Below are 22,735 nucleotides of genomic sequence, written 5' to 3'. Positions count from 1 at the left end.
AACTGTTGGCCTTGGTCAGAAAACTTAACACAACAAAAACGCTTTGATTCCCCGGGAAACTCTAAGCATCCCTGTTTCTGGCCGTTCATTCATTTAATTCATGGTCTCACATTGTGCGGGTGTCTGGGTAGCAGACTGCTGGTGGCCCACACAGAGACCTCCCTATTGGGCTGTAGCAGAAGGGGCAGTTTCCTCTGTTGGATGCTCATGGCCTGCATTAACAACCTGGACATTTTAGCTGGTCCAGCCTAGTGTGTTACAGCAACCATTACACGTTGGTTGGCCCTTGAGGATGGTTTGGAAAGCTTCTGATGCTCAAGAAGGGGCACTGAACAAACACCCTCACCAATGAGGAGGAGGAGCACTACCTTTTCCACAGCGTGGCCGTCTTTAAACCTGTGACTCCGATATTAATTAAAAGCAAAACAGCCCAGCTTTCTCTGGAGACCTCGCTAATGCAACCTATTTTTGTGTGTGTGTGTGTGTGTGTGTGCGCGCGCGCGCACACGCGCGCGCATTTTGCTAGAGAGCTTTTGTTCTCTCAAAAAACAGAGTTTTTTGTTCTAACCCACCCACCCCCCTTTTAATTTGTTGCAGGTGTTGCTGCTAATGAACCCAGTCTCTCTCTTCTCCCTTTACAATGGAAGCCTAAGCCCAGGTACCTGGATGGAGCTGGAGCTGAAGTCTCAGGAATTTCCCAATAAGTGGCCAATGGCTACTAGCCAAGGTCAGCCGGCCCCCATTCGTGCCTGTCCCCACCAAAGCAAAGGCAAATGGCCTCTCCTGTTAACACCTCAGTGCCTTTTTTATTTTCTAGTCTAGTCACACAATCGTTGTCACTTGCAGTCCATATGAAAAGAAATCTCTTTTATTGGCCTGAGATGCCAAGTCCAGTCCCAAAGAGGGGACTCGTTTCCAGCTACCATGTTTACCTCTTGATGTTCTTTTATCTTCACTATGCAGGCTGGAGGGCTGCTATGCAGTCGTGTTAAGCGCATCACATATTAAGGGCCCTTTAAAGACCTGGATTGATTGGAAGGACAAAAATTAAAAGCAATCCGATCCAGCCCCATGCCAGATCCCTTTGGATTGCCTCCTTATCCCATTTCCATCCACTGTCACAATTTGAGAGTCTGCCTGGTTTGATCAACTTCACCTCCAGGGGAGGTGTAATGCCAAGGTTAGGAGGACGCCAAGTTCCAGGCAACTTTTTGATCTGCCCATCAGCAGCCTGAGAAACGCTGGCTCTGGATTTTCCGTATCGGCCATTTGGAAAACACAAGCTCCCACCGTTGGCAAACCCGCAGTGCTCAAGTCTATGATACGTCCCCACCGCCGTTGCCTGGTAGATGTGGTATTTCCATGCTGAAGCCCCAAGTCCCCCCTGACCCCACCATCACCTCTCCAGTGCCCCTCTGGGCCCCACCCAGTCTGACTGCGCAGCCATGCTGCACCTGCTGGCTCTCTTCCTGCACTGCCTTCCGATGGCCTCTGGGGACTATGACATCTGCAAATCCTGGGTGACCACCGATGAGGGCCCCTCCTGGGAGTTCTATGCCTGCCAGCCCAAAGTGATGCGCCTGAAGGATTATGTCAAGGTGAAAGTGGAGCCCTCGGGCATCACATGCGGAGACCCCCCTGAAAGGTTCTGCTCCCACGTAAGTCAGCCCTCTCCTTCTCTATTACTGATTCGAGGGGTTGGGGAATGTGTGCTGAGAAAGGCTCTGGGGTGGCTGAGCAGAACCAGAGGGCCTTGATTCAAGCCTAGCTCTAAGTCCCACCATGGAAAGGCGCCAAAGCCAAGTTGTCTTGAGGACCCTGGGAGTTGAGTGACATTTTGTGGGTGGAAGCGTCTTGGCCAGCTGACCCTGGCATGTTTTCCTGCCAGGGACTGCACAGTTGTCATAGTCCCCTGTCTCAAAGCCAGTCCCGCCTCCTTTGCAGGAGGTCAGCGGTCAGACCAGTGATCTGGGTACTATTTGCAAGGTTACACACCCTCCAGTGGTGCACCCTCTCAGCTTACACCACCCTGCATAGGTTCCCCCCTCCAGTGGTGCACCCTCCCAGCTTACACACCCCCCTCCATGGGTTCCCCCTCCAGTGGTGCACCCTCCCAGCTTACTACACACACCCCTGCATAGGTTCCCCCCTCCAGTGGTGCACCCTCCCAGCTTACACACCCCCTCCATGGGTTCCCCCTCCAGTGGTGCACCCTCCCAGCTTACACACCCCCCTCCATGGGTTCCCCCTCCAGTGGTGCACCCTCCTAGCTTACACACCCCCTCTATGGGTTCCCCCTCCAGTGGTGCACCCTTCCAGCTTACACACCCCCCTCCAGTGGTGCACCCTCCCAGCTTACACACCCCCCCTCCATGGGTTCCCCCTCCAGTGGTGCACCCTCCCAGCTTACTACACACACCCCTGCATGGGTTCCCCTCTCCAGTGGTGCACCCTCCCAGCTTACACACCCCCTGCATGGGTTCCCCCTCCAGTGGTACACCCTCCCAGCTTACCCCCTGCATGGGTTCACCCCTCCAGTGGTGCACCCGCCCAGCTTATACACCCCCTGCATGGGTTCACCCCTCTAGTGGTGCACCCCTCCCAGCTTGCCCAGTCCAGTCAAGTGCAGAGCATCATGTTGCCAGCTCATGCCAAGAACCGACTAGGTTTCTCGCAGAGGACAGTTTCTGGGAGCCTTAGAAGGAATTCTTAAAGCAGGGGTGGGGGATCAGGTTGGATAGAGGCAACCAGCACCCCAGCCAGTGCTGTCAAGAGGCAGGTGCTCAGGCCTTGTCATCCGGGCCCCTAGTTAGAGAAGAAGAGGTCTTGAAGCTAGCGGGAGTCTCCGTGTTGAGGCAGTGGTCACAGGGGTGATGGTGATAAAGAGTTTGACAAGAGCTCCAGGAATGTGGGGTTGAGAGCCAAAGCCTGCTCTATAGGGCTTCCCTGGGCTCCAGCAAAGCCTGCTCTTGTATAGGGCTTCCCCGGGCTCCAGCAAAGCCTGCTCTTGTATAGGGCTTCCCCCTGGGCTCCAGCCTTCCCCCTGGGCTCCAAAGCCTGCTCTTGTATAGGGCTTCCCCCTGGGCTCCAGCAAAGCCTGCTCTTGTATAGGGCTTCCCCCGGGCTCCAGCAAAGCCTGCTCTTGTATAGGGCTTCCCCCTGGGCTCCAGCCTTCCCCCTGGGCTCCAAAGCCTGCTCTTGTATAGGGCTTCCCCCTGGGCTCCAGCAAAGCCTGCTCTTGTATAGGGCTTCCCCCGGGCTCCAGCAAAGCCTGCTCTTGTATAGGGCTTCCCCCGGGCTCCAGCAGGCTGACTCTACCTTGGACAAAGTCGGGACATGTCACTAGTGTCCCTCTGGGTTTCTGCTCTGTCAGCTGTAGAATGGGTGCATTAATAGAGTATGCTGGACGTGGTTTTAAGGGGTCAATGGCGCAAAGGATATGGGTCGTTCAAAATCAGACTGAACCCAGAGAAGGTGTCCCCGATGTCTGGTCATTCTGGTCATACAGATAGGGAAACTGAGACAGCGGGGTTGAAAGCCCTTGGCCAAGGTCACACGGCAGAAAGCAATGAAGCTGCTGAATTAAGCTGAACCTCCAGCACACAGCAGGCCTGTCCCTGCTGGAGGCTGGGCAGAGCTCCCTCCTGGAGCTGGCAGGAGGGGTTCAGTGTCCCCCTGAAGGCTGCTGGTGCCTCTGAGTGTCCTTGGGGAAAGCTGAGCTTATTGCGCAGTAACCTGCTGTCCCCAGCCCAGGCTCCTGAAAATGCCTAAGTCCCCTGGGGCGGCTTCAGTCACAGCACAGAGCAGCTAGCCCAAGAAGGTAGATTCCCACTTGTCAATGGTGATAAGGCTGTCACTGTGGGTGGTGGCTGGGCCTGAGCCAGCTTGGAGAAGGGGAGGGAGGGAGGACAGGAGGGAAGGAGGAAGAGAGAAGACAGCTCAGGGCTGGGAGCCAAGACTGGCTTGTGTGTGGACATTGTTGAGCACCGAAAGACCACGCTGGCTTAAGATAGGCAAAGGGCCCAGGGCCCTGAAAGTCAAGGCTGAGGCCATAGTGAAGCCCATTCTGAGTCCGCATCGCAGCTCCCGTGGGAACGGCTCCAACCACACATTTGCTAGGCAGAGTCTCAACATGATTTTGTCTTTTAAATATTAATCATTGCCAGGGTTGGGGGCAGTTCACAGAGCGGGCTTATACTCAAGGGCGTAAGGGCTACAGATGTCTACCAGAGGCAAGTCCGGGGCTCTGTCCTGGCTGGTGATCCCTTCAGGTCTTGATGTTGGTTAAGCTCTGGGGTCTGGGTGGGGAGAGGAACCCAGTGTGTCTGAAGCCTCTGCATCTGAGCTCTGGGATCTGGGTGGGGAGAGGAACCTGGTGTGGCTAAGAACTCGGCATCTGAGCTCTGGGGTGTGGATGGGGAGAGGAACCCAGTGTGTCTGAAGCCTCTGCATCTGAGCTCTGGGGTCTGGATGGGGAGAGGAACCAGTGTGGCTGAGAACTCGACATCTTAGCACTTGTCTGAATGACGTCACTGTCCCATGGCAGGCAGATACAACTTTGACTTTGATTACAAAAGTAAGACCAAGGCAAACGGAATGCCATAGGGGTAGACAGAGACGAGCCCTCTGAAGGTGCTGGCTTCTGCAGGAAGGTGGCCATCACACCCAGTCTGTATGAGAACCCCAAAACTGCTTTTTAACTGAGGCCCTTCCTGTGCGGATCCAGGGCAGGCCACAGGCACGTGTTGAACCATTTTGAGGGCACCCGGAGGTAAACCCTGGTCTAATCCCTTTTTAAGGATTAGAAAGTCCTGCCAAGGTCAAGGAGCTCAGCAGGCAAGGCAGAAACTCTTCTACAGCCAGAGCACACGCTCACCCACCAGGGTGCCTGACTTCCCTCTCTGAGCCTGCTGACCTTGCTGAGCCTGGGTTTCCTTCCTGTTTCGGTAAAAAAGGATCACGTAGGTGTGTAGCTGTGCTGGCACGGAGACAGCTGGGCCAGGCGTGAGCGAGCGTGCACGTGGGAGTGCCGGAGTGTGCGATGGCCGTAATTGCCTTATGTCAACCATTGTTATTACTCCCGCGGTGGCTTCCTGGGTTTCTCTGCTTCCCTGGAGCTCATTGCTTTGCTCCAGCCTTGACCACATCGCAGTCTGCATTTCTCCCTCGTCTACAGGCGGCAGGTAGTAGATGCACGCACGGGGACTGTAAATGCCCTCAGCCAGAGCAGGTGTGGCTAACTAGCCACCAGAGGGCACCCTGGTGGCAGCCAGACCACCCAGTGCCCTCTTGGTCTTCTAAGCCTTGCTCTCTGGCAACTCGGGCAATCCTGCTGCTACAGGTGCGGGCCTGCCTGAACCAGCACCCAGACAACCGTCAGACCGTGAACCCTGGAACACCCCTAGAGTACAAGAGGGGCCAAAGGAGCAGTTGCCCTTTTCAGTCCCAGGGTGCAGCCCTTGCTCTCCCAGGTGCCTGTCCTTCAGCAAGGCCTCTGGAGAACTGAATTGTAAATTCCAGCCTGGTGAGGAAGGGGAGGGGAATAAAAGACAAGATAAATGAATAAATAAAAACCTATTGGCTCTAAATGCAGGAGGAAAATGAATAGGGATGAGCTTTCCGCAGAGGGCAAAATTTCAATGAGAGCTGTGGGTCAGAGGCAGCCCCTGGAGGGGAGAGGAGAGGAGGAGGCCAGAAGCAAAGGGCTCTTCAGCTTTTCACAGGGTGGGCAGCCATGGCTTCTTGGACCCCTCTGCCATGAGGTAAGCACACTGGAGCCTGGATGGGCCAGTGTCTAGCGCCTCCTGCCTGCAGCCTGCACCCCTTTCTCTGTGCCAAGGGGAAAGAACTTTAGAACGGTGAGGAGTGAAGGAGGGAAGACTGAGTGTGCCCAGCCTTCCTGCAGCCTCTTTACTGCAGTGTGAGCCCTGGACCCCAGACTCAGCCTCCCTGAAGTACAGATTCCCAGGCCCTGCCCCAGACCTGTTAACTGTAGGGCATGAAGACACAGGCAGGGTTTGACCCATAGGAGGAAGGTTACTGTGAAGACTCTGGAGTCTTGCAGTTTCCTCGAGGTCTCTACGGCTTTGAGTGTTGATCACTGCCCAGGGAAGAAAGAGAGCAAAGGGGACCCTGGGGTCCCGTGAGAAAAGTCAGACACTGATGTCACTCAAGTTGAACCCTTGAAAAGCAGGGTGGATTTTGCCAAGGCTGGAGTTTGTGCTTCACTCAAACTGACTTTCAGTGGCTGCTTCCAGAAAGTGGTAGAGATCTATTTTGCTGAGACTCCCATCTTGGCATTACTCCTCTGGACTCCATGATCTGAAATAAGCCATTCAAATTCTCTACACTGGGCTGTGAATGTGGCTCTGTATTTCGGGCTGTGGGTGTGGCTCTCTACAGGGGGCTGTGGGTGTGGCTCTCTACACTGGGCTGCTAGAGGGCATAGCAGGCACAAAGCCCAAGGTCCAGTCACTAGTGCTCTACAAACCAGGTGTGGTGGCACTTGGTAGTCAGAGGCAGGAGGATCAGAAGTTCAAGGTGTAGAAAGTTCAAGGCCAGCCTGGCTACAGATAACTGGGGCTGGGGTGGGGGTAGGGCTGGAGGGATGACTCGCAGTTAAGAACACTGGCTGCGTTTGCAGAGCGCCTACATAGTAGCTCACAATCATCTGTAACTCTAGTTCCAGGGGATCTGATGCCCCTTTCTGGCCTCCATGGGCATTGCACACTGGTGGTACCCAGACATACATGCTGGCAAAATACCCATACACATAAAATACAATAATTTTTAACTAAAAAAACAAACAGTTGGGTTTAGCTGCACATGTTTTTAATCCCAGCACTAAGAAGGCAGAGTAAACCTGTGAGTTCCAGGTCAGGATGGTCTCCATAGTGAATTCCAGATTAGCCAGTATTAGAGTGAGACCCTGTCTCAAAAAAGGGGGGAGGCATTCTCTCTCAGTTTCTCTATAAGAGTTCGCCTTCTCCACTCTATTACCTGAAGAAGGAAGCAAGAGCTTAGTCAGAAAGCCTGTAGCTAGTCTCCAACACCAGAAATTCTCCATGTCAACATGTGTGAACATCGAATGTGTCTAACAAGTCTCCGGGAAGATGACAGTTTGCAGTCCCCTGCCATGTGACCTTCAGCATGGGATGTAACCTTGTGTCCTCAGGTTGGGACTAGTAGGAGACCACAGTCAGGACATTGTCACCAGTGCAGCTCTGATGCGGGTGCTCGGCTCGTAGGGCTCTAAGCAGAGTGCCTCCCTCTCGTCTTAGACTCATCTGATGGACAACTGGACGGATGCTAGAGGGATGCCATGGTCCAGGAAGGCTCCTCGGAGGAGAAGGGATGAATGCCGAGCTTTGAGGAAGACCTGGGACTCTAATCAGGACAGAGGGCAGCTGGAGACCCTCTCTTTTCCATACTCCCATGGCTGTGGGATCAACCTCGAGTTAAAGCCAAGGATTTGCCCAACTCTCTGCTTAAGCCAGTCACGATGTCTTGGAGTTGCCAGGACTCGTCTTTAGCTGCAGCCATAGGCTCTCTAGGACAAGAAAACAGTTGTGTGTGTTGCACAGAGAGGTCTCCTACTGGAGACAGAGAGGAGAGGATGGAACTGTGCTGCCAACGAATGCCAGACCCCTGGAGGTCACTGGTGCATCTGACATCTCTGGTAGGAAGCAGTTGGGTTCAGACACCCTGAGGAGAGCAACAGCAACTGCAAAGTAGTGCAGACACAAAAGGACCCGCAAGAGATACTTCTCGGAGTCCCAACAACTTAGGAACCCCAGATCTACCACCTTTAGGCTCAGCTTCCTTTCTGTCCACGTCCCAATTTTATTTTTATCTATGTCGTTTTGGAGACAGGGTCTCTTGAACTTGCTATGTAACTGAAGATGAACGTGAACGTCTGATCCTCCCGCCTCCATCTCACAAGTGCTGGGTTACAGGCATGAGCAACCACATCCAGTTTACGCCACGCTGGGACTCAAAACCAGAGCGTTGTGCCTGCTAAGTGAGCACTCTACGAACTCAGCCAAGTTCCCAACTCCTACCCTGGTCTTTAGGAATTTCCTTTTGGGTTGGGCGGTAGTGGTGCGCGCTTTTGATCCCAGTACTTGGGAGGCAGAAACAGGTGGATGTCTGTGAGTTCGAGGCCAGCCTGGTCTACAGAGCGAGTTCCAGGACAGGCTCCATAGCTACTGGGAAGCCCTGTTTCAAAAAAATATTTTTTTCCTTTGTGGTATTATGGCTTTAGGTGAGGCAGGCAATTGGTACACAGACAGACAGATACTCAGGCTCTCCTATGCTGGCTTTGAGACTGACCCCCTTCTAGGCTGTGGAAATTGGGATAAGTCCTTGTGACTCCAAGCTCACAAGGGAAATAGGGGTGATGCTTTTAGGCTTCCAAGGACATTTCCAGGAATGAGGTGAAGCCAGGTGTAAGCCGCAGTATCAAAGTCACACCCAGCAAAGGGATGTTTCCACTCTAGAGCTATCCAGAAAAGCAAATGGAACACACACAAAGAGACAGTGGGGAAAAGGTGACCCAGCCATCAACATGCATGGCAAGGCTAAAGGGGCAGGAATCAGAGGTGGAAAGCCTGGAAGCCCTCTGGAGATGCACAGAGGGCAAAAGAAAGTGGGCAGTGGAGAGGGGCACACTCCTTGCTGCTGTTCCTCACCTCTATTCCACATGTTCACCTCTTGCACCACGTCCTCACCTCTGTGCCACGTGCTCACCTCTGCAACATGTGCTCATGTCTGTGCCACGTGCTCACCTCTACACCACGTGCTCACCTCTGTACCACGTGCTCACCTCCACACCACGTGCTCACCTCTACACCACATGCTCACCTCTACACCACGTGCTCACCTCTGCAACATGTGCTCATGTCTGTACCACGTGCTCACCTCTACACCACGTGCTCACCTCTGTACCACGTGCTCACCTCCACACCACGTGCTCACCTCTACACCACATGCTCACCTCTACACCACGTGCTCACCTCTACACCACGTGCTCACCTCTGTACCACGTGCTCACCTCCACACCACGTGCTCACCTCTACACCACATGCTCACCTCTACACCACATGCTCACCTCTACACCACCTGCTCACCTCTGTACCATGTGCTCACCTCCACACCACGTGCTCACCTCCACACCACGTGCTCACCTCCACACCACATGCTCACCTCCGTACCACGTGCTCACCTCCACACCACGTGCTCACCTCCACACCACATGCTCACCTCTGTACCACGTGCTCACCTCCACACCACGTGCTCACCTCCACACCACGTGCTCACCTCCACACCACATGCTCACCTCTGTACCACATGTTCACCTCCACACCACGTGCTCACCTCCACACCACATGCTCACCTCTGCACCACATGCTCACCTCTACACCACGTGCTCACCTCTATACCATGTGCTCACCTCTGTACCACGTGCTCACCTCTATACCATGTGCTCACCTCTACCACGTGCTCACCTCCACACCACGTGCTCACCTCCACACCACGTGCTCACCTCTACACCACGTGCTCACCTCCACACCACGTGCTCACCTCCACACCACGTGCTCACCTCCACACCACGTGCTCACCTCCGCAACATGTGCTCACCTCCGCACCACATGCTCACCTCCACACCACGTGCTCACCTCCGCAACATGTGCTCACCTCCACACCACGTGCTCACCTCCACACCACGTGCTCACCTCCGCACCACGTGCTCACCTCCGCACCACGTGCTCACCTCCGCACCACGTGCTCACCTCCGCACCACGTGCTCACCTCCGCACCACGTGCTCACCTCTGCACCACCTGCTCACCTCTACACCACGTGCTCACCTCTGTACCACGTGCTCACGTCTGTACCACGTGCTCACCTCTGTACCACGTGCTCACCTCTGTACCACGTGCTCACCTCTGTACCACGTGCTCACCTCTGTACCACGTGCTCACCTCTGTACCACGTGCTCACCTCTGTACTCTCTGGTTAGTTTCTCCTAATGTGTTTTAGACAGGATGTTGGTTGACTCTCAAGGGAGGGTCAGTGAGTGGGTGGGTATGCCATGTTTCTCTCCAGCCCCTCTGTGCTCTCCAGGTTCCCCTCTGCTCCTCTCCTCCAATCAGCCAGGACTGTTCCCACCCAGTTGCTGTTGTATAGTCAATAGTCCAACCATTCAGGGCAAAGTGACTGTCTGGCTGCCGCTGTCCCTCTAGCCCTGTTCACAAGTCCCTGAGACTCACCTCATTTTGGCTAAGTTCCTGGTGGAGTCCAAGCCCTGGGGGCACCGGGCACTACCCCCTAGTCCTCCGTCTACCATTCACACCCTGGATTTGCTCTCACACGATGACATGTGGTAGAAGCCATGGGACACACCTGGAGGCCACCTGTGCCAGCTGAGGGCTGGAGCTGCTCCTATGTGGTTGCCAGGGTTAATGAACTCACTTCCTGGCTCGCCTAGATGAGCTCTCCCCAGAGATGATCTCTCAGAGCTGGAGACAGAGCTCTCACGATAATCCCTGTGAGCGATGGCTCTTCTGTGGCAGTATCATGTAAGGTTGTGCTGAGGCAGGATAGGGTGGTGTGGGAACATCTATGATACTGAAGTCTGCACCTTTGATGATCCTTCAAGTAGGATTCTGGGAATGCACCCTTCCGTTGCCATACACTGGCCCATCTCCCCAGGAACCATACATATTGTGGCTACTACCACACTTGATGTATGGAACCTTGTCATCCTGCCCATAAGATTGTCACACAGATGAGGACAGGAATGGTTAGAGAGGTGAAGACACTGACCCCCAAGTTACACAGCCAAAACCGGGATCCCCTCAGAGCCTTACCCACTGATTCCCTTAAGCCCTCTTCTATAGCCCAGGTCTGAATGGCTGTGTGACAGGGGGCAGCTGTAGAGAAACCTAGCTGGTAGGAAGGGGCTGAAATTGAACTCCCAGTTGGAAAACCAGATCTAAACCCTGGCATGTGTGTGTGTGTGTGTGTGTGTGTGTGTGTGTGTGTGTGCATGCATGTGTGTGCATGTGCACGTGCACGTGTGTGCATGCATATATGTGTGTTCATGTGTGTGTATAGAATGGTGGGGGTGGGGATGTGTATGTGCATGCATGCGTGCGTGCTAGTGTTTATGTGTGTGTGTGTGTGTGCTTGTGTATGTGTAGAATGGCCCTTCCTGTGGAGAAGATCCAGTGTCATTTGTCTTCTGTCTCAGGGGACCCTTCAGACCTCTCAGTCCCCATTCCATCTCCCTCCCGCTGCCAAGTCATTTGTCCCCTTGACTGCAAGCACCGCCCTGGGAAATAAGTGGAAATGAACCAAGACCCTGTCCATGCCCCCACCAGGCACACTGTCGGTTTCTAGGCAAAGGTGAAGAGGAGGCTGGGAGAGGCATCTGCTGGAGAGGTGAAGTTTCTTAGTGAGTGCCCTCCCTCTGGGGGACCAAGAAGTGGTTGACAACAGGAGGGGGAGTCAGTGGTGCTGGAGGGATAAAGTGCACCCCAATCCAGAACCTTTACCAACAGCTGCGTGGCAGACACTCTTTTGGGCCAGCTCCTCTGGAACAGCTGGGCAAGCTTTGCACCTTCCCCAAAGGAGAAAGACAAATGAGGGGGTTTGAGTTCCCTGCCCTCCTGACTTTCTGCACCCTGCTTACTGGTGGAGAGCAAAGAGCAGCATCCACCCAGGCACCTGGAACGACCTGAGGGGTCCCAAAGGCAGAAACCAACTCCTGTCTCAGCAGCAAAGTCCCAGGACAGAGGCTCCTGACTTGCAGGGGCCACAAAACCCTGAGAGAGCCTCTAGTGAGTTCCGGAACAGGATCAGGGCTTGTGTGCTAACGTTCAAGTGTACACACACAAACACAAGGTTGCAAACCCCATGGGTACTTCCCAGACAGCCCAAGTTCCCCTGGACCCTGGTGGCCAGTGGGACAACCCAAGAGAGTTCTGTTTACAGGAGCCTTTAACCTCAGAGAAGTCAGGATGTTTCTTCTTGCCATGTTACACCCTCCATCAACAGCCACATTTACTGAATGCCTAGTGTATACATAAGCTAGTTCAACTGAATCCACCCAGAAAACACGGCAGAATTTATATTAATACCCATTTTAAATATAAGCAATCTCAGAGTCAGAGAGCTTAAGCCTCTTGCCCAAGCTCACACAGCTTCTAGCATGCTGGGCTGCCCAAACCTTAGTGTCTACCCAGGCTACAGGGCTGTTGGGAGTCTCTGAGTATCTCAGGAGAGGGAGGTGAAGGGAGCGATCATCTGTGTGTGTTCACGCATACATGCTGGCTGAGCAGAGCCCCATCAGCCCTGGAGGAAGGAGGCTGAGGAGGAGAGACGCTGTGTTTTCCCGCCCACTGCTCTTTGAGCTGAGATGGAGCCTGCTAATCCACTTATTTGATAACTCACTTGCTTCACGTCTGTTTGGAAGCATGCAATCTCCCACGCACCAGCTCCATCGAAGGCGAGGTGGCTTTGCTTATTCCTCTAAACCTGGAATCTGATCTGTCTTTCTGGGGATGGTGAGACTATACCCGCCAGTGGACAGTAATGGACCTAAAAATAGAGGGTGCAGGGAGTGGCGGGCAAGAAAGGGTGCTCCAGGCCTGACCGTCTGGCACTGGGCAATCCTGCCTGCCTACGCCTGCTCACCCAGAGCTTGGGATCCTCTCGGCCTAGGGAGAGGTGTGAGAACGAGAAGGGTGAGGAGACAGACTGTCCCCATGATACCATTGCCCACTTTCCCAGGTTTGGGGGCAGTGCCCTTGCCCTTGGCACTCTGGAACTTCCTGAAGTGTCATAAGCTGTCCACTGCCCTAGGAAGTCCTAGAGGTCTGTGAAGAGGGTGTGGATATCCTTGGGTCCTAATGGGAGGAGCACCCCCACTGTGGGGTGGGTGAGAGCATCCTTTGGACCCTCATTTTCTTACCCCAGTGATATGTGGGTAGCAGTGACCAGAACATGAGCAGGCAAGGACCAGGAGGCAGCCCTCCTCACAGCCCCAGATGCTCTGCTTGCTGGGACTTCTCAATGCACTATGTGGGGGACCCCTGGAGAGCTTGTCACAACCCCCATACCCATGTATACCCAACCATACAACACTGGGAGAGCCCCCATCCAGGTGTGTAAGATCTATAAATGAGCTCTGTGCTGGCAAGTCTGAGAACCACTGATAGATGGAAGTCGTCCCCGAGTCTGGCCTGTATCCTTCCAGCTCTGGGCATCTGGCTTTCTTTAATTCAGAGACCAGAGCATCAAAGAACCCCATGTCTGATGCGGCTCTTAAAGGCCTTCCTCCCATCTGAGTTGTAGACACTCCTGCCAGCTTTGGGTGCTGGATTCTGACTCCCAGTCTTAGAGAGTGCTTCCCAGTCTCTCATTCTTTACACTCTGGTTCCTCCTGCCTCTTCCTAGGAGGCTTGCCTTCCAGGAGCTGCCAACTGTCCACTGACTTCTGGTTCTTGCCTTCCCTTTGGCCTTATCTCCTATTAGCCCCAACACCGGTATATACGGCAACTCGCCGTCCCCTGTAGCATTGTGCATGCCATTGTGGCTCTGTCCTTTGTCTACCCCTCCCCCTCAGGCACCCTCTGTCCCGGACATATCTCCTGCAGGACTTAGTGGATCAACCCATAGGCAATTTCCCTGGTGCCTCTACTAGGGATTTGCATGGCTGAGTTAGCAAAAGTGTGATGTTGAGCAAGTCCCTGGCCCCTGTAAAATGAGAGTGACTATCAGTCCAGGTCTGACCAACCGTGCCAGTCTCCCAAACCCAGCCACTTGCCTGAGTCAGCACTATAAGGCCTTCTTTGATTGGTGATTGGTGTATTAGTTGCTTTTTTTTTTTTCTGTGACAAAAGAAGTTTATTTGGGACCACAGCTTGTGGGAACGATCCATCATGGCTAGGCCATGGCAGCGAAAGTGTGAAACAGTTGCTCAGAGTCAGGAATGAAGAGAGATGAATGGAGATGCCCGGTTCACTTGCTCACTCCACAGCTGGGACCAAAGTTCATGGGGTGGTGGGTGAAGAGCATGGAGTTTCCTTCTTCAGCTGAACCTCTCTGGAAGCACAGGCATGCTCACAGGTGTGTCTCCTAGGTGATTTCAAATCCTCACAAGGCGATGATGGAGATTAACTCTCACAGCTGGTTAGTTGGTTGGATGACTAATTGGTTTGTTGCTTAGTCGATGGGTTAGTTGGCTAACTGGTTGATTAGTTGGCTAATTGGTTTGTTGGTTAGCTGGTTAATTGATTAATTGGTTTGCTGGATATCTGGTTGGTTGGTTAATTGGTTTGTTGGTTAGCTGGTTAATTGATTAATTAATTGGCTAGTTGGTTAGTTAGTTGGTTGTTTTGTTGCTTGGTTTGCTTCAGCTCTGGAGCAGATCTCTGAACTTTTAAGACCCATAGACATTGTTCCATATCTCTTCCTTTTGTCCTAATGGACAAAGTCTGAAGCTGCTTCTCTGGAGTGACGTCATTCAAACAACTGACAAGTAGCTGACAAATGACTAAAAGAATACATCTGCACCTTCTGGCCCAGTCTCACCTCTCCCGCCCCCACTTGAGGCTTCCCTACAGAGCTGGGAGCTGTCCAGGTACACCCCACCTTGTGGCTTCCTACCTGTTCCTCTGCCACACCTCTTAACTCCCCCAAAGAACAGCAGAAAACCACCCGTAGCTCTTTGCAGGGACCACCTTGTCTGCGTGGGGGCTTGTGTTACTCCTAAGACTTTGTTCTGGCTGCTGAGGACCCAGAGAGGGGACCCCTGAAGAGGCTCTTGCTCTGCAAACCCGAGCACATTGCACGCGCCACTCCTGTCTTCCGAGGGCACCCTGAGCAGATCACACAGACTCGTTGTTAATCAAAGATGTCATTCTGTGTGCACAAACAGGCAGCTGGGACGGAGCCAGGGAGGTGTCCTCGGGGAGAGGTGCTCGTTTAGACACCTGCCACTGGGTGGAGCCTGCGTGAGAGAGGTAGCTGAGGAGCTGGTGAGCATGCGAATTTGAGTTTGATCCCCAGAACTCCGCTACAAAGATGTGCACTTATCATCCAAGTGCTGTGATCCTGGCCATGGGGAGAAGAGCTAGGCTCACTGGCCAGACATAGGGCTCACTACCCAGCTATCCTGTACTGTTTGAAAAACTCAAGACCAATGAGAGTCTGTCTCAAAGAAAATGTGGAAGGTGCCTGAAGAACGGCACCCAAGGTTGACCTCTAACCTACATATGCAAGTGTGCATGGACGAGCACGTTGAAGAGAGGAGACCAAGGGGCTGGTGGTGTCTCCTGTCGGGACAGGACGGGGTCTGGGACAGAGTTACCAGTTAGTGGTGATAAAGGTATCTTGCCCTTTGGCTAGTTCTGTCCCAGGCCCCAGCTAGGGCCTGGTTGCCCCACTCTTCAGCAAGCAAGCCCGGGCAGCTGCCAGCAGCAGATGGAATGATCAGGGCTCTAAAGGCCCCGGGGATATGTGGAGGGGCCATGCTGCGCTGCCCTCGCCCCACCCCGCGCTGGATTCCTCGCAGCCTGCCTTTTCCCCTCGTGATGAAATATTCATGTCAGCAGAGCAGGACCTCTCTGGGAAGGCTGCCTGTGTCTAGCTTACGCCTTGCACAGGCTTTTAAAGAACAGGACGCTTTTCCTACCCTCTAAGCATTTTCTAAGTCTCCAATCAATAATGCACTTTGCCAGTGGCTTCCTCTTCTCCAAACCCTACCTCCACCCCATCCCTTCCTCTCTCTTCCTTTCTTCCTTTCCACCTCCCAGCCCTCCTTCTTTCCTTTCATTTACTTGTTAAAACAATTAAGTAAAAATATTGAACCATTCGGGTGGTGTGTGCAGCCCCTAATGGGGAGCGAGGTGGGTAGGGAGGGCAGGCCACCCAGAGGGTGAGCTCAGAGATGGAGTGTGCAGATGCCACAGGTGGGGGACAACTGGACAAAAGCACCAAAGAGCTGGAAGGAAGCCGTTGATCCTACTGAGCTCCTGGTGAAGAGGGGGCATTCTTGGACCTGGGTTGGTATCAGTTGGTAGAGAGATGGGCTAAGATGTGTAGACCCCCGGATTCAATGCCCTGCATCACGGGCACTGGGAGCGCTGGTACGCACCTGTCACCCAGCACTCAGAGGTAGAGAACAGAGGATCAGGAATCAGAGGCCAGCCTCAGCCATATGGGGTATCTGAGACCAGATGCGATAGGCAAAGCCCATCTAAGGACAAGTTGGAAGGGACAGGCTTGGTTTCATGAGGCCACTCTCACCTTCCCCTAATGAACTGAAAGATGTTGGTGCCTAATGAGATAAAATCGGACCATGAAAGGGGTCCCAGAACAGGCATTGTGGAGCATGCGCCAAAATAGACAGCCAAGGTCTCTAAAAATAGAGCAGTTTACTTTAGGACGCCTGCCTTTTCGTGGTAGTGAGCACCCCATGTCTGGATGTATGCAAATGTAGAGGAATCGTCCTCTTCCAAGGCAGGGGCCCACACGTGTCTGTTTGGTAGGTGGTACCGAGGGCCTGGAGCGCAGTCATTGCGTGTGGGGGCCATACGGCTGCGTGCCAGGCACGCTTCAGAACTGGGAAAGAGTTTCCCACCCCAAACATTCCTGGAAGTCTGGCTGTGGGAAGAATTCACATATGCCCAGGGCAAAGCAGAATGGAGCCTTTTTTTTTTTTTTAAGACAATTTTGAGTTCTTGGAGAGATTAACCCTCATGTAGTCATGCCTTGGCAAGGCCCTCACCTCGACTCCCTGTGGTTGCTCTGTTGATGGAGGAAACCAGTCACTCTGGGGCTGTGTTCCTGGAGGCAGTGTGGGTCTGAGCAGGGTCTAGCTTGCCACCTTGAGCCATCTCCTGAATATCTTGGCCACATACACAAGCTGGTGTGCCGAGGTCCTCTGAGGGGCTGAAAAAGATGCTAAAACCAGCATTCCCAAACAGACCAAATGTCCGGGGGTTGGCATTTCCTCGGTTGCTGCTTGGGCCCACAGCCCTACCCAGATACAACTCTCAAGACACAGGTGTTGAGAGACCCGGTTTGTCTGCTCAATGCGACTGTTGGGAGATGTCATATAAGGTGGGGCATTCTGGTCCCTGATCTTCTGGACTGAATGCTCTTTCATATAGGAGGTTCTGGAAGTAAGGTGATGGTGGGCAGGTTTGAAATGAAAGACCTTCAGGTGTCGGAATTCCTCCAATGATGCTCTAGACGGTGAAGGACCAAGAAGTGTCTTTGCTGACTTGGGCTAAAGCCACGACAGGCTTGAGAGTTGGCTTAAGACTCAGCGTCCAAAGTAGCCCTCTGCCTAGGACATAGTCACTGAGTCTGGGTCTAGGAGAAGAGGACAATTACTAGGGCTCTGGATGACGCTCTGCTGGGATGAAGGATGGAGGATCAGGCCAAGCGTGGGTAGCCTGTCCTCCCCTGCCTGCAATAATTGTTAGCGCATGGGAGAATTGTCCCCACAGAACAAGTCTCCCTGGATGGCTGCCGCTCTGAGGGGGTTTCTGCTGCTCCGTGAGAGTGAGGCGGGTGACCTTGCCGTCGGCTGGGGCAGAGGAAGAAGAGGGGAGTAATCAATGAACCCACAGAACGATACAGAGAGCTAGCAGGAGAGAGGAGCTCAGGGAAGGAGGAGGGAGTTGGGGACGCAGGGCAGCCCGAATTAGGACCAGCAGCGAACACTATCTCCGTTTCCGCCTTGTTAATAATTCATTCTACTGCAACTTTTCTTACCAAGAAATAGGAAATAATTTGTTAGGGCGAATTCCCCCAGCACTTGGCTTTCTCCCGGCCACTGAGGGGGAAGGGCTGGCCTGGCTCTGTTCCCTTCATCCCTAGCTGCTAGATGAAGGAGGATTACGAGGAATTTGAGCCTTTAGGATAGTGATGGCACAGCTGGTCTGTCCACTCCTGCTCTGTTGTTTCCCAAATAGGGAAGCTGAGGTATAGACAGATCCAGGCACGACCCAAGGTTATATGTCACTGGTGTTAGGGTCAGTGCACCCAAGAAGTCAACGTGCTGATTGACTTTCAGCCTGTCCAGACTAGGACCAGTTCTCCTCGGGTCCACTGAGGAGAAGGGAAAGGCTGCCTTGATGGTCTTCCGGATTCTCCATCTTCACTTCACCCCTAAGTCCCAAGGTTGTAAGAATGGAAGGTGGTGTTGTGTCCCCCCTCATCTCAGCACACTATTCCCTGGGCTACTTCTTGGGAGTCTCCTGCCTCCCACCTCGGACACAGAAGCCATCTCCAGACCCCACCCCCACCCAGTGAGGCTGACAGCTCAGCAGCCAAGTTCAAAAAGAATCTGTCAGCTGCTGAACTGCTCAGGGCTGCCCACACACCCGGGTGGCAAAGACACCCTGGGAGGGGGTGTGAGGGACGAGCTGGGGGTGGTTATGTCCTTTTCCTCTTGGGTAAATGGCAGTTTTCCTGCCTTGTCTTAGAGTTGGATGGATGTTAGGCATTGGAGGTTCTGTCCCCTAGGACACAGAAGGGAAATTGTGCTCCTAGGTTGGGGCAGGTGTGTACAAGATTTGCCCAGCAATTGTTTTCTTTCCTGCATCCAGCATTCCTGAATGCATATTACACAAGCAGTCATCTTGTGGTACCCAGACAGGGTCTCACTAGGTCGTCCTGGCTGGCCTGGAATTCCCTGTGTAGACCAGGCTGGCCTTAAACTCACAGAGATCCACCTGCCTCTGCCTCCTGAGTGCTGGAGTTAAAGGCATTCACCATTACTGCCTGACTTGAATCTGTATATTCTTAAAAATAATTTAAATTCTGGCTGGTGGGTGATGATGGCGCGCACCTTTAATCCCAGCACTCAGGAGGCAGAGGCAGGTGGATCTCTATAAATCCGGCAAGCCAGGTCTATAGAGTGAGTTCCAGGACAGCCAATGCTACACAGTGAAACCCTGTCTCAAAAAAACCAATAATAATCATAATAATAATTTAAAGCTTTATTTATTTTATCATTATTGTGCATGTGGACACATGATATGGGACATGTGTTCCTTGGTGAGGTCAGAGGATAACTGTGGAGTCAGTTCTCTCTTTCTGCCTTTGTGGGGGGTTCTAGAGCTTGACTTCAGCTTGTCTGTCAGGCTTACAAGGCAAGCGCCTTCGCCTGCTGAGCCCCTTGAGTTCTTATGCTTGGTGTGAGGGAGATGATGATGAAAGAGAAAAACTGGATAAGAACCCCTGATGGGGTTCATAAACCAGGGGATTTCCACAAGGCCTAGGTGCTCAAATTCTCTGCTTGACACACTGTGTCCTTGGAATTAAGGGGCCCCTTCCTTTCTCCCAACATAGGCCCCTCCTCAGTCAGGGCCTCACAACCTGCTGAAGAGAAGGGCCAGGAGTAACCTTAACTGCATAGGAGGTTCTCAAATTCTTTCCATTTGAAACAGCTCAAGGGAGCTGCAGAGAATGCTCTTAGTGGACAAGTGCGTTCACTTGCAGTTCTCACAGAGGACCGGGGTTCGGTTCCCAGCATCCACTACAACCTCCTGTAACTCCAGCTCCAGGGCATCTGATGCCCTCTTCTGGCCCCCGTGGGCACTTGAACACATATGTGAGCATGCAGTCATGTACACACACACACACACACACACACACACACACACACACACCAGCACACATAAAATAAAATCTTTAAGAATACATAGTTTGAGGGCTGGAGAGATGGTTCAGTGGTTAAGAACACTTCTTGCTCTTGCTCTTCCAAAGGTCCTGAGTTCAATTCCCAACAACCACATGGTGGCTCACAACCATCTGTAATGAGATCTGGTGCCCTCTTCTGGCCTGCAAGCATATATGAAGGCAGAATACTGTATAAATAAACAAACAAATAAATAAATCTTTAAAAAAATAATACATATTTTGAGGTAGCATGTGTTGAACCCCAGCAGATCTAAAGAAGTTGAAAACTCACTCCGACTCACCCAGACTCGGAGCTTGCATGGGACGGAGAGATCGCCTGTTTCTCCTCAGTCCACCAGACTTACCCATCAAGGCCCTTTGTGAAGCGCCAAGTCGGCCCATGTCGTGGGCAGTGGCTGAGAGTTTGTCCCCACATAGGTTTGGGTTTCATGCCCAGGTGCTATGAAGCCATCCTTTTCTCTAGCGGAAACTGTTCTGGTTCTGGTGACCTTGAGGAAGCCACTTGACTTTCCTGAGCCTCTGCTTCCTTGTCCTGCATTCTGTATGAAACCCAGGTGATGTCCACATGGTAGTGACAGTTTTTACATAGCCCATTCCTGCATGTCAGCTGGAGTGAGGGAGATGGAGGTGGATGACGGGAACTTGGAGACTCCATGACACTGACCACCTGAACACAGGCTGCTTAAGACCCAAGAGGCCTGTGAGCACTTCTGGGTTAGGGGTTTGGAGACTCACATGGCTGGACTTTCCCAGATGAGGGTTGCTCTGCCTGACAGCAGCTCTCTTCCTGTTCCTGCTTTTCACCAGGAGCTTGCCCAGCGTGTTTGCCACCTGGACTCTGACTCCTGCCCTGAAAATAACGGAAAAGTAAAATCATTAAAGAGACAAAAGTGCCCAAGCCTGGCACAAGACTGGTTTTGCCAGTCTGTCTCCTGCTTAGAGACTTTGCAAGCGACTTGTCATGCCTCCCTACCCCACCCTGGTGCCCTGCACTGCTGACCCAGGGTAGATGCACTGCCTACCTTCCAGCCGACTTGCTTGGAATGTGTGGAAACAGGAAAGTTGCAGAGATGCTTGCTCTGATTCCCCAGTATTCCCCAAGGTCAGTTCCATCGTATCTAGAAGTGAACATTGGCTGGTAAGTGCTTAGTGACCATAACAACATCTGTCCCTGGTCCCACCATCACTGTGCCCCTGGACTAACTGTCACTGAAGCAGTCTATGTTTGGGGTGGTCTGTGTCACAGAGTCCCCAGGTTCCCAGCATCTTCCAGCATCCACATCCACCTCCATCTCCATCTCCTTCCCTTGTAAGGTAGCTGACATGCAGGAATCGGCTATGGAAAAGTGTCGCTACCGTACGGTGATGTCACCTGGGTTTCTTATACACCCTATCTCACAGAACATAAGACAAGCAAAAGTCAAATGGCTTTCTCAAGGTCACAAAGCCTCCAGAGGGGGGAGACGAGCTGAGCTTAGGACTTAGAGCCAGTTTCCTTCATGGCCCCAAACTCTTAAACAGGGGGTTCCAGCCCAGACTTAGTGCTCCAGGGGGCCCCTAGAAACTGTATGGGAAATGCGTGTGGTGGGTGACTGAATTGGGGGAGGGGGAAAATCCAAGGCTTTTTGTGTATGTGTGTACATGTTTTTGTGCACACATCAGCAGAGGCCAGAGGTCAACCCTAGGTGGCACTCCTTAGGCACCATATGCCTTGGTTCTGAGACAAGGTGTCTCGTTGGCCTGGAACTTGACAATTACTCCAGGCTAGCTGGCCAGTGTGCCCTGCGGTTATTCCTGCCTCTGCCTTCACAGTTAGAGCTAAAGTACATCACCTCACCTGGCTTCTGAACATGACTTTTGAGGCTCAAACTTAAGTCCCTGCAGCAAGCACTTTACAGACTGAACCATGCCCTAAGTCCCCAAGGCTTCCCCCGCCACTAAGGCTTTTAAAATCAAGGGTTTTGTTTTGTTTTGGGGTGCTAATCATTAAGCGGCTATGGAAGCAAGTGTTGGTTTTAATAGCATCCCCACTTAGCCTGGGTTTCTTCCTACAAGGTAAAAGGGTGCCCGAAACCCCCTAACATTTGCTGTCCTTGTCAGACCACTTCATTTGGCTGTTTTCACTAACACTTAATCTGTTCCATAGTCATGGAAGCTGGAGACCCAGGAGGCTGGCAAAGTCACTACTGCCTCCCGCTGTCCTCAGCTGTCCCGCTTGGGTGGGGGTGGGGCTGGCTGGAACTCCCCTGGAGCTCTCCTTAGTGTGGCAAGGAAAGCGAGCCAGGGCCTGAGCCAAGGCGTGTTCAGAGAGGGGTTGGCTCCTTGTGGCCACAGTTCAGGCCTTCTCAGTGATACAGGATGCTGAGATCTGGTGGTGGCTGTGAGGTGGTAGGAAGAGGGAAGGAGCTGAAAGGACTGTGCTGGCCACGGTTTGGGATTATTCGCTGTGCTTGGGGCTGGCAAAGCCCTTGCTCCAGTCAGCATGAGCCTGGTAAATACACAGGCTGATTCATTAGTGTCTCACCATCTGCTTCCCAGGGGCTGGGGTAGGGGGCTGCAAGGCCCAGCAGGTTGGGCAGCATGTACCCTTAATCAGGCTCTAGTCCCCAGCCCCTGGCAAAGCCCCTGTATCCATCTCTCCATGATAGGGGGCCAGGAACTGATGGCTTTGCTGGGGGACTTGCTGGGGGTAGGTAACGCGGGGGGGGGGGGGGAGGGGAGGATCCAGGGAAAAGGTGAGGTATGGTGACTCACAGCAGCTGGGGAGGGGTGTGTGTGTGTGTGTGTGTGTGTGAGAGAGAGAGAGAGAGAGAGAGAGAGAGAGAGAGAGAGAGAAATATCGATAGCCAATATGAGATGGGCAGACATTAATAAAATTAATAAAGTTACCCGTGGACCAGGTGGCCTGGTAAAGAACATGACCTTCAGAGGAGGGGGGAGAAAAGGTTTATGGAAGAGGTCCAGAAAGTCCCTAAGAACGCTCTGGAAAACCCAGAGTCAGCAACACCCCTTCTG

General features: G+C 53.0%; 1 protein-coding gene across 4 annotated transcripts in view; it reads left to right on the top strand.

The window, feature by feature from the left end:
• The window catches only part of Ntng2 (netrin G2), a 64,773-nt gene that overhangs the window by 4,006 nt on the left and 38,032 nt on the right, over nucleotides 1-22,735 (top strand). For all 4 annotated transcript variants that reach the window (XM_041674927.1, XM_041674925.1, XM_041674924.1 and 1 more), the window contains exons 2-3: nucleotides 598-727; nucleotides 964-1,658. In XM_041674927.1, coding sequence (XP_041530861.1) covers nucleotides 1,446-1,658 — 213 coding nt within the window. In that variant the 5' untranslated portion in view covers nucleotides 598-727; nucleotides 964-1,445. The remainder of the gene's footprint in view (nucleotides 1-597; nucleotides 728-963; nucleotides 1,659-22,735) is intronic.

Source organism: Microtus oregoni, unplaced genomic scaffold (genome assembly GCF_018167655.1).
Source record: "Microtus oregoni isolate MIOR12 unplaced genomic scaffold, Mior012 000025F_ref0000491, whole genome shotgun sequence".
NCBI classification, from domain to species: domain Eukaryota; kingdom Metazoa; phylum Chordata; class Mammalia; order Rodentia; family Cricetidae; genus Microtus; species Microtus oregoni.
Note: the sequence above shows the minus strand (reverse complement) of the source record. Positions and strands in the feature narration are given on the sequence as shown.